The 11,546-nt window shown below is 44.3% G+C and overlaps 1 protein-coding gene across 3 annotated transcripts in view; it reads left to right on the forward strand.

The window, feature by feature from the left end:
* Positions 1 to 820: 820 nt before the first annotated feature.
* LOC103058405 (major histocompatibility complex class I-related protein 1-like) overlaps positions 821 to 11,546 on the forward strand; it is a 28,286-nt gene continuing 17,560 nt past the window's right edge. Inside the window, exons 1-2 of one of the 3 annotated variants that reach the window (XM_088129651.1) lie at positions 821 to 1,351; positions 8,354 to 8,632. In XM_088129651.1, the coding sequence (XP_087985777.1) occupies positions 1,282 to 1,351; positions 8,354 to 8,632 (349 nt within the window). In that variant the 5' untranslated portion in view covers positions 821 to 1,281. The remainder of the gene's footprint in view (positions 1,352 to 8,353; positions 8,633 to 11,546) is intronic. The other 2 variants (XM_088129650.1, XM_025173264.2) reach the window with 2 other exon arrangements.

Genomic DNA, 11,546 nt, shown 5'->3' on the forward strand with positions numbered 1-11,546 from the left:
AACAAGATATGGACATTGCATTTTGTAAATCTCTTATGCTGATGTGTATTTTTCGTGGGCAACTTTCCTGGAAGTATGGCTGCACTCTGCACAACAGGAGTATTGCTGCACTCTGCTCAACAATGGCCACCTACAAAAACCATAATGTGTTCATCTTTGAGATTCTCCAAGTCTCCTGGCTTTCTTTTGTTCTGCGCAGGTCTTCAGATGCCCACTGCGCTCCTTATGGCTCTTCTAAAAATGAACACGAGCCTTCCTTTCTTTTCTTTTCCCATGTATAGCTAAAGTCCTTCCCTACTGCTTGGGGGGGGCTTTTCTGCCTTTCATTTTCTACCCTCTGACAAAGTGTCAGAATTGTGCTGGAAGAAAGCCTTCTCCAGAGCTCAGGTGCAACAGTCCTGAGAGGCAGGCTGGCATGATTATCCCAGTGCCTCTTTTAGACAGATGCCCTGAGGCTGGGAGGGAGCGGCTCTCCTGAGGGGACCTGTTGGATTTTAATAATAATAATAATAATAATAATAATAATAATAATAATAATAATAATAATAAAAATTAAATTTATATGCCACCTGACTCCCAGTGGCTCTGGGTGGTTTACAATTGTTAAAACATTTTAAAAAAAGAGCAATAGGGGGGAAAAAAGACAAAAACAGCACAAGACAGTGATGGCAAAGAAAAATAAATCCAAAGGGGAACGGGAAAGGAGAAAGGGGCGACAGTCCTCCTCCCCAAAGGCCTGGGAGAACGGCCAGCTCTTTGAAGGCCCTTCGGGACAGCAGCAGGGTGGGAGCCGATCGCATCTCGGGCGGGGGCGGGGAAACCACTGCAGAGGTTTGTGGCAGAGATTCGAACCAGGATCTTTCAGCCCCCGCGGAGGGGAATCCCCTCTCCGTAAACGTGGAAAGAAACCCCTCACGCCCTTCGCGGGGCTTTCTCGACAGGAGATGAAGATGGCTACGACGCGCCATCTTTACCTAAGGTCGCCCTGCCGGGCTCCCGCCTACTGGACTTCGACCCCGCTTTCTCTGAGGCATCTCCAGAACCGCTTTGTCGCCGACTAAGGAAACTTTCTCCCCGCCTTCCGAGTTCATCGCCCGGCCGTCCAGGAGAAATACGCCCAGCGACCGATGACTCCGAGAAGCTTCTTCTCTATTGGCCCAGCGATTCCTTCTTCCTCGCCCGGCCGTCCCACTTGCGGCGGAGGGAGCCCCGCGCTTCTCCACGGCTCGTCAGCCCGGAAGCGCGGAGCGTGAGGAAAGCCGCCTCGGGCAGCCGAGCGCGATGGGGCGGCTTCGGTGGCGCCTCTGGCTGGTGGGGGCGGCAGCTGCTGTCCTGCTGGGGGGCGCTTCTGGTGAGTACGCGCTGGCGAGCGGAGCGCGGGACCCCCGGCCTGGCCAGTTTGGGGAGCGCTCGCGGGCGGGGCCCTCTTCCCCCCTTCTCTCCTGCAAGCTTCGCAGCGCCCGCCGGGCTCCTGTGGCGCAATCGCGCGGGCTTCTTCTCCAAATGTCAGGAAGGCTCCCGGCAATGGTGCCCCCTCGGAGACTCTTTTCCTCTTTCTCTTTCTCCTTCTCCTACTCAGAGGACGCAGAACCTACACAGTAGCGGTGGGGTTTTTTTCCCAGCAGAAGAACAAGGGTGGGCAACTTTTGGGACGTCATGGCCACCCTTAAGGGGAGTGAGGGAGGGGGATGAAGTTTACCCAGCGAGAGAGACAGGGTCACACCTGCTGGAGGAGCTGCGTTGTTTAGGAAGTTTTGGAACATTGATTTGCTTTCTTCCCTTTAATGTGTATGCCTATTTAGGGTTTACAATATAGTTCTGGTTCCTGGCTCATCTCACAGCACTGTAAAGGAAACTGTCAGCCTTTTGATGAGAAGGAGCTCTGGAGGCCATAAAAAGGAGACTTGGGGGCAACCGGTTGCCCTTTCCTGCAATGGGAGAACTCTGGGAAGTTCCCTATTTCGATCCCACCTCTGACCCTCCTCCATTGATCATCCCCATGCCTTCCCTTCAGAGTGGACATTTCTGGTCCTCTGGACTGACAGGGTGCCTCCTTGCAAACGCTTATCTTCCCCCAAATTGCTGAAGTTAATATTCTTTCACATTCTGCTCCTTTTTTTTTTTTTGGCATAGCACAGCGTACATGATTTCTCACTTCTCTTCAGTGAGTCATTTTCCATGAAGGAGATGTACAAAGCTCAAGCAATTCCTGCTCCATTACAGCAACTCTGAATTGGAGCTTGTTCAAATTCATGTTGTTATTTTTTGCCAAGAAGTAGGAGACTCGAGATAATTGGCATTCTGTGTTTTTTTCCTTTTATTTATATTAGCAAAAATTCCATTGTATTTAATGCAGAGTTGGGAAGCAGAGGAGAAAGGGCTGGACAGGATGACATTGGATATGAATCTGCCAAGATGGGGGCAGGGCTCATTTCCAAGGCCCTGTAGGTTCTCCCTCCTTCCACCCTACTTAGATGAGGGAGAAAGAAATAGAAGCTGAGCAATGCTTAGTCCTCCCAAGAGAGAAGTTGTTTTCCATCCTGGCACAGGCAGAGACTTGGGGGGTTGGGGAAGAGTAGAGGAAGCATCAGAAATCTCATAACTCTACCAAAAGCTCCTATGAACTGGAATAAAGGGATGTTGCTCCCCCTGCCCCCCCCCCACTGCTACCATCTACAACTATAGGATGTCCATAATCACTGGAGAATGATCATATATGAGAGAGAGAGAGGCATCTCCCTCTCTACCCCACCAGTCCAGGGGAACATCATTTCCTCACCATTGAAATTTTCAACTAGAATATATTTCAGTGCCCAAACCAAAGTTGTCGTGTTCCCCCACCCCACCTCCAGTCACGTATCAGAGCTCTGCAAAGTCTCTGCTGAGCTGGACTTGGTATAAGGCAGGAAGAGGGAATAGAAAAGGAAAAAGCCATTTGACTGCATTTTGATTTGGCAGTTGTTGACATTAAACTGTAACCAAGATTATACCATTGGAAAAGAGAATGGAATTTTCTGGTTGCACAAAATGAGAGGTATTAATCCAACATTGGCCGTTGTATTGAAAACAAAAATCTGACTATGGATTTGGGAGGTGAACAGTTGGACGCTTGGGGTCCCCTCAGGCCCTTCTAGCCCCATGAGTTTGAGGGTAAGATTGGGGTTGGCCAAGAGATTATTAATGGGACTCCTTGACCCACTTCTGTGTTTTTGACAGAGTGATCAGTTGGGTTTCCTGTTTAAGGAGATGATTCTTTATCAGGGGACTGTGGCAAGGGGCAAACTTGGCAATTCTGCCCTTCTGGAGTTGAAGAAATAAGTTGAGTGTGACATTGGCTCCCTTCTCAGACACTTCAGGTATTAATACATTGGCAGAAATTTCCCTGCTATCTGTCCAAGTTCCTGCCCTGTTTGATTTTATTCTACTCTTTTTAGTCTTCTGCTAATGAATAATGAATAATAATTATTTTATTAATAATAAAATTTAAATTAAATTTATTAATTGTTATTTATTATATTTATTATTTATTAATATAAATTTATTAAATTTAAATAAATAAAATAAATAAAATAAAATAAAAAAGAATAATGTTCCAGTCCCACCTAGGCACAATGCCAGCTGGGTGACCTTGGGCCAGTCACTTTCTCTCAGCCCTAGGAAGGAGGCAGTGGCAAACCACTTCTGAAAAACCTTGCCAAGAAAACTTCAGGGACTTGTCCAGGCAGTCTCCGAGAACCAGACCCGATTGAACAGATTAAAAAAGAAATGAATCAATAAGTAGGAAGCTAGCATCTGGGAAAGCACCTAGGTAATCCAATGGCAGCTCTGAAAAATGGCAATGCTTGGCTGGCCCTGTCTCAACTCAGATGCTACGCAGGATCAGACCTGGCTACTGCTTGATTACCCTGGGATTGTGGGGCTGCATCGTAGTCTGGAAAGCCTCAGAGCATTGGAGAAGCTTCTGTGCTATTGCCAAGAAAATGTCATGGGCAAAGCCTTTAGGGGCTGAACGCTAGTTGATGGAGATGTTACTATGAAAAGTGTCCTTTTTACAGCACTCCCAAGAACAGACATACGGCCAATGGAGAAGAAAATGGCTGGGATAGGGAGTCAGGCGCCGGACTAGAACCAGGGAATCTGCCTTCAGCTCTGGAGGAAAGGCAGAATGAAAGGAAGATGATGAACAGACAAATAAGAACGCTATGTAGCTGCACTTAAACCCCTAAGACCTTTTTACTTATGGACAGTATTGGATTTTCTATCTGTCCCCTTTCCTTCTAAGTGTCAGGGAGGCTCCAGAGCCCGCCCTCCTCCACCATTATCCAAACTAAAATAGTCCTGCGAGGTTGTTTGAGCTGGAAGAAAATGACGGGCCAAAGTTACCCAGTGGCCCAGTTTGCACAGTGGTCATGGTCAAGTGGCCATAAAGGAAGCTGGGAGATTATTGTGCCCCCAGTTCCTGTTTTTTAAACCACCACCCCCAATGTACGGTAGCTTATCTAATACATGGGGGCTTTCTCACCCCATCTGCTGCTTCCTCTATTAACTCCTCCCCCCATGTGGCCACCAAAATAACCACAGAGACAGAATGGCTACAGAGGTGCGCTTTTTGCTTGTTCCTAGAATTAATTTAACCCCAAAGGAGACTGCATGGGTTCGGGCTGAATCTGATCCCCAATCAGTAGTTAATGAGCTGAGGTCAAGTTCATAAAGGAAAAATATGATATATTTGTCATAATAAAATAAACTGGGTAGGAGAACAGTGTTGTGTAGTGCTTAAGGTCTTGGACTACGACTGGAGAGACTCGGGTGCAAGTCCTTCCTTGGCTCTGGAAGCTCCCTAGGCGACTTTGGACCAGTCTCAACCCAACTACCTCACAGAGTTGTTGTTGTGGGGAAAAAATGGAGGAAGGAATGCCATGTTGGCCACCTTGTGCTCCATGGGAAAAGGCAGGCCATAAACATAAAAAAGTAAATACTGTATGGTATAACTGGGTAGACCAATGCTTTACCACATAGCCATAAAATCAATTAAAATCATACTATAGGATGAAACGGAGAGCCAGTCTGATGGAATGGTGATTTTAGGGTTCATTTGAAGAAGGCAGCAGAAGCATTATGTACAGCCCAGAACTGACCTTCAGGGCCTTCGCTAGCTGCTGGGAACAGAGCAGATAATTAAGGTGTAAACCGGTCCAAATTCCTTTCTCTTTGGATATAGCATTTCTTATCATTTAGAGCTGAGAAGAGCCAGTACAGTGAAACCTTCTCCCAGGAGGAAGCGGCTGTGCTCACCCGTGCCCAGAGAAATAAGAAGCCGCCTAGTTTATATTTCCCTTAGCAACAACAAGCGCCCATCTTCGGGCTGTGGTGCCCACCTTTTGGGAGTGTTTTGCCCACCCAAGGGTGTGAATAATTACTGTCTGCCAATGATCATGTAGTTCTTTGTTTCAAGAATGTATAAAAGTTGTGTTGCTTGACAAATAGGGGTGCCTGCTCTGGAAATTATTCCCGGGCACCTTACTCTGCTCAGAATAAATACTTTATTATCTCCATCCTGGTGTGTTGGGGAAAATTGGATGCCAGGCTAGAACCCCCCAGAGTTTATGAGACAACAAGGCTGGTGTAATAATTAAGGCATCAGGTTAGAAACCAGGAGACTGAGTTCTAGTCCTGCCTTAGGTACAAAGTATCAGAACTCAACCTTATTACAAATTATAATTCAGATATAAATTTAAAGTTCTGTGGAAGAGTTTTATTTTTTCTGCTTTCCTGAAAAATCATCAGGGAGAGCACTGTTCTGGTCTTGGGGTGGGAGGGGAAAGGTTACTCCAAAGAGATAACGTCTCCTTTCTCCTTTCCCAAACCTTATATGGGGAGACCCTCAACATCCCAATTCAGGTCACAGGCACTGGATGTATCAGTTCTGCTTGAAGCAGGTGGACCTGGAGGTACCCAGCTGCGAAGCCATGTTGGGCTTTACAGGGATAAGCAGGACTTTGAATGGTACTGGGAAGCCTGTCAGAAGCCAACACAGCGATCACATAACTGTGGTGTTATGAGAGAGGCTGCTGCGTTTTGTATCAATTGCAGCGTCTGGGTACCCTTCAGTGACAGTCCCATGGAGACAGTATTGCAGTAGTCCATCCTGCAGGTACTGAGGGCATGAAAACTGTCACTAGGGCTTCAGTTAGCATTACCTTCAGGTGAAAGCAAGGGTTCTTCTGCTTTTTACTAAAGCAGATTCCCAGTTCTGCTGGAGTTGTAAATTCTGTTTCTTCTTTTGTTTGCTCTGCGGCATGAAAGGAAAGTAGTTTCATTCTTTTTATAAGCATATTCTGTTGCCAAGAAGAGATTGACTAAAGGATCATTGGGTTTTACTTGGAAAGGGTGGGGCCTGACTTTCAGTTCCACAGAAAGGAACTGCCCAAATGTTGGTTCCTGGAAAGGAACTAAAGCGAGCCAAAAGTTGCAGACTTTTCAGACACATGCAAATTGAGGGGGGTTTTCTTACAGATTTGGGGTACCTGTTGCTCAATCATATTTAGTGTAGCCTCTGTGCTGCTTAGAGCAGAAGTCGTCTATGGCTCTTTGCAGCCACTAAGACTACAATGAACTTGAATAGAATTCCACAAGATTCGATCCTGGCCTTCTGCTCTTAGCTTGGCTCTTTGGTATGTTTATTAACGACATGGATGAAGAGTGGAGGGAAGACGGATAAGAGCTGAGAATGACACAAAAGTGGGTGTGTTGCCTAATACCTTGGAAGCAGAAATAAAATTCAAAGCAATCTGGACAGGGTAGAGCAATTTCTCAGCCTTGGCAAGTTTAGATACATATATTTGAACTCCCAGAATTCCCTACCACATGGCCATTGCTGAGAATTGTGGTAGTTGAAATCCACACATTTGAAAGTTGCTCAGATTGAGGAACACTGGGCTGGAAAAATAAGATGAAAGTAACAGGATGGAATTTAACAGAATTTAGGAAACAGAAACCAAATGCATAGATGTAAGATGTAGGATACCTAGCTTAGTAATTGTATTTGCGAAAAAGATCTTGGAATAGTAGTTATATGAGGCAGCTGTGTGATGTAGCTGTGAAAAAAAGCAAGTTCTGTTTTGGGCTGTATTAAGAGTTTCCAAATTACAGGAAGGCATTGCTCCCCTCTGTTCTGAATTAGCCCGATCCCACTTCACATACCATGTCCATTTCTGGCAGCGTACTTCAAGAAAGAGTTAGACAAGTTGGGACAGGTTCAGGAGGAACACTGCAGGTGATTGGGAGGGAGAAACTAAATCTTAAATACCGTGTCCAATTCTGGACAGCACTCTGTCAGGGATGCTTAAATTGGATTCCTGCACTAAGCAGGGAATTGGGCTCAGTGGCCTCACAAGTCCCTTTCATTTTCGGGCCCCATGATCTCTGCAGTACCATTAACACAACTTCATTACTGTACATAATAAAAGTTGTAATAGTTACTGTTGTCCACATTATCCCTATATATAACTGGCCAGAGTTGTTGGGATCAGGCAGTATACAAATTTAATTAATAACAACAACAACAAACAACAATAGTAATCTTGGCATTATGAATGATACTCCGGAGTCCTTGGGGTTCTCTGAGCTTGGTTGTTTTCTTGCAAATGTTTCATTACCCAGCTAGGTAATACATTCAGTGCTAGCCGGGTAATGAAACATTTGCAAGAAAACAACTAAGCTCAGAGAACCCCAAGGACTCCACAGTTCAACCCTGAGCTACACATACTCGCTTTGAATGATACTCTGCCATTATTCTACCGATATGTGGTTCATGTGGTTAGGCATGATTAACATTCTAGGAGCTGTAATTATTTCTTATAAGAAACACTTGAATGGATATTGCTGTCTGCATTTGCCTTTCCTCTGACTTTATTTTTTCCTCCTCTACCCACAGGCATCTATAGAACTGCAGCTGAGGAACTAGACAGGCCCCCCGTGGTGTGTCTTTTGTTTCCCGCAGGCCAGGCTTGCCCTCCCACCAAATTTTTGGCTGCCCTAAGAACCCAGGGCCTTCTTTCTGTCTTATGTACTAGCTGGAATAGTCAGTACATAAGACAGAAAGATTTCAACTGGGAGACCCAGAGGCCAGCACTGAAGCTCCCCTGGGTAACATTAGGCCAAGAGTGGACTTTCCTTGACCAGATTGTATGGAGAATAAATTGCAAACCTGGATGGGAAGAATTCTCCTAAGTACTTGGAGGAAAGGTGGAAGACACCAGGGATATTTAAGTGGTCAAACATGTTTACAGCTGCCTTTTGGGGTCTCTCGGCTGACAACCCTCTAACCCTGTCCTTCTTCCCTCCCTTGCAGGCAGTGCCTCCCCTTCACATTCCCTGCTGCACTTCCGCAGTGTTGTGGTCGTTGAGGGGCTGCCCCAATTCTCTGAGGTGAGCTACTTGGACAGACAGCCTATGCAACGCTATGACAGCAAAACAAAAAGAATGCAGCCTTTAGCGCTGTGGATTAACCAATCGCGGGATAACGATTACTGGGACATGGAGACCTCTGCTGTGAGATACGATGAGAAAGATTTCCTAGAAAATTTGCAAGACCTGTTGGCTCCACAGAAACACCACAACCAGAGCAAGGGTGAGAAGACAAAAGAACAGTATTAACCCCCCCACACACCTTAAATAAAAAACCCAACTGAGCAGCTTGAAGCTAAACATTAATTCATTCGCTGGTGATTCAGGTGAAAGTCAAACAGAAGCTCGAGAGAGATGCTCAGGGGCTGATCCAGCTTGGATCCTCTGTCCCTCCTTTCCTCCTAGCCTCAGGAAAGGAAAGGTATGACCCATCTTCAAACCAGGCCTTCCTCTTTCACCTGGTAGAGACGTTTGTCGAGCCCTTTTTCATGTGCAATAGGGCTGGGTGGAAGAAAGGCTGGTGCTGAGTTAATGTTCACTCAGGAGAGAATATATTATCTGGGCCCCTTCCAGTCAGGCTGGGGCAGGGGACTGAAACAGCATTCGTCATACTTTTGGATGACCTCTGGTGGGCTCATGATGGACAGAGTGCATCCATCCTGGGAGTTTTAGTCTGTCTCAGCCTAGCCTACTTTACAGGGGTGGGGTGAGATTAAAATAGATTGTGGCAACCCTGCAGGTCTTTCATACTTTCTGGGAGGAAAGGTGGTCATCTTTTTTGGAAAGGGAAAGGGAAGAAATCTATCCTTAATGCAAGCTTTAAAACAAACTGCATATCTCTCTTACATATGGACCTGTATGTAACAGAGATGTGCAGGTATGAATTTATTTACTTAATACAAAATATTTTCTGAGTTGAGACTATGTTTAGTTGTAGGGGGAATTTTTTTAATTTTTAAATTCTGGGTAATCCAACTGAAACATTTAGATTAGAAAAAAACAGCCTTTGCTTCTTATATACTATAAAAAATGGGGGATTCTGCCAGTTTGCAAATGTTTTCACTACTGCTTTCTTTGAACTTATTCTGTTGAATTTAGTATTACCTGATTTGAACTACTGGTAGTCCTCAGTTAACTATCATTCGTTCCACGACCGTTCAAAGTTACGATGGTGCTGAATGAGACTTATGACTGGTCCTCAGAATTGTGGCCATTGCAGCATCCCCTCAGTCACGTGATCATGATTTGGGCGCTTGGCAACTGGTGCACATTTACAATGGTTCTAGTGTCCTGCTGTCACGTGATCGCCATATGTGACCTTCATAGCCAGCTTCTAACAAGCAAAGTCACTGGGGAAACCTCCCACCTGTCATTTACTTAATGACCGCAACCGAAACTGTCGTAAATTGGTGTGGTCATGTGATTTTCCACTTTACGGCCATGTTGCTTAGCGACGGAGTTGCCTCTCCCAATTACAGCAGTTAACCAAGGACTACCTGTACAATCATCTATGTTGAAGGACTTCTTTTTCTGGGTTTATTCAGACTTCTTTTCTCAAGTTATCGTATTCAGAACCACAGGAGGGCACTCCAACACAAGAAAGGAGACTTAAGGACTTAGGAAGAAGAGCCATTTCCTTCTCGATATTTTTCAAAATTGGGGGAAATTATTTAATGAATTTTTTTAAATGGAATGAGATATTGGACTGGCAAAAACAGATTATAAAACAATCTTTCTTTAATCCTTTCCCTAACCCTATTTTACTCCAAATCTATTCAATCATATGCCATTTAGTTATATTTTACAGCATAAAACTGGAAGTTAAACATTTATAACTATAAGTGGGATTTCTTGTAAAGGAGAAAGTGTATTTGTGATTTTTAATTATATATATTTTGTACAATTTAAATATGGTTGTTTTCACAAGATTTGCCATACTTTTAAGTGCTTTTTAATTCTTATTTCTCATTTTTATTGTCAAGTAAATTCCTAAATATGTAATCTTCTTAGCAGTAATATTAAAGCCTGTGGTTTGATGCACACACTGCTTTTCATCAACTGCCAAATCCCATGTGAACAGTTGAGTTTTCTCTTTATTCAATTGGTAATTTAACACTGAACCATATGGTTGTATATGTTCAGGCAACAATATTAAAGTATAATCTAAGGAATTATGGGAAGAGAAGTAAACTAAGAAAATTAGTGGAAAAAGAATCCAACACTGAGATGATCCAAGTGGCTTTCACAACAAGCTATCAGGACAGCCAAGGAAAGATGAAGGATAAAACCCCTGGGCAAAAAGGATTGAATGCAGACAAAGAAAGACAAGGAGAATCAAGAATGTCAACTAATGGTGGAAAATAACAAGCAAAAGAAAAGAAGAGGTATTTAAGAAGATCAGCGGGGGAAAAAAGGAATATCTACCATAAGATAAGACTATTCAAGAGTAATCGTGGAGATAGAGATAAAGGTGGAAAGACTATAACAAACCTCTAAATAAGTATTATTATTGATTGACAGAGGATTTGAAGAGAGAATAAACTCAGGAACTGATTCGCTAGAAAGTGGGGAATGAGAAGCAACAGAGTAGCTGTCAAATAGATGAAACATTCATTCAACTGTATAAAGCTACAGGAGAAGAAGACGGTAAAGTGCTAATAGTTATGTCAACAAATGCAGAATAATTTTGGGTGACCTAGAACTTGGGATTCATTTATATATCTCTAGCAATGAAGGGAGACATGCAAATTACTGAACCCATTGCATTAATCTCCACACATACTCATCTTACAAGGAAATAGGAAGTGCCCTCCATTCTTTGCCTCCAATCAATCCTGAAGGCTACCACCATTGATTTGCATCAAAAGCTGCTACAAAGTTGAATCAAGAGAATTGTAACATCCTCGTTTTGATCTTGCCAGAGGTCATCTCCAAGCACAATCAGTCCTGTCTGTATACTATCCCCAGGCCTGAAACCCAATTGAAAGGTATCCAGATAATTTGCTTCCTCCAGGGCCCTGCTGCCTGACCACCTTCTCTACAGCCTTTCCCAGAAAGGGGAGGGAAGGTTGGAGACCTATAAAAAAATTATCCAGCACTGCTGGGTCTGGCAGTGGCTTCTTGAGGAAGAGATGCAC

The sequence above is a fragment of the Python bivittatus genome, unplaced genomic scaffold (genome assembly GCF_059951505.1).
Source record: "Python bivittatus isolate LINGU-HERP-01145 unplaced genomic scaffold, Pbiv_v1 ctg000810_np1212, whole genome shotgun sequence".
In the NCBI taxonomy this organism is placed as follows: Eukaryota; Metazoa; Chordata; class Lepidosauria; order Squamata; family Pythonidae; genus Python; species Python bivittatus.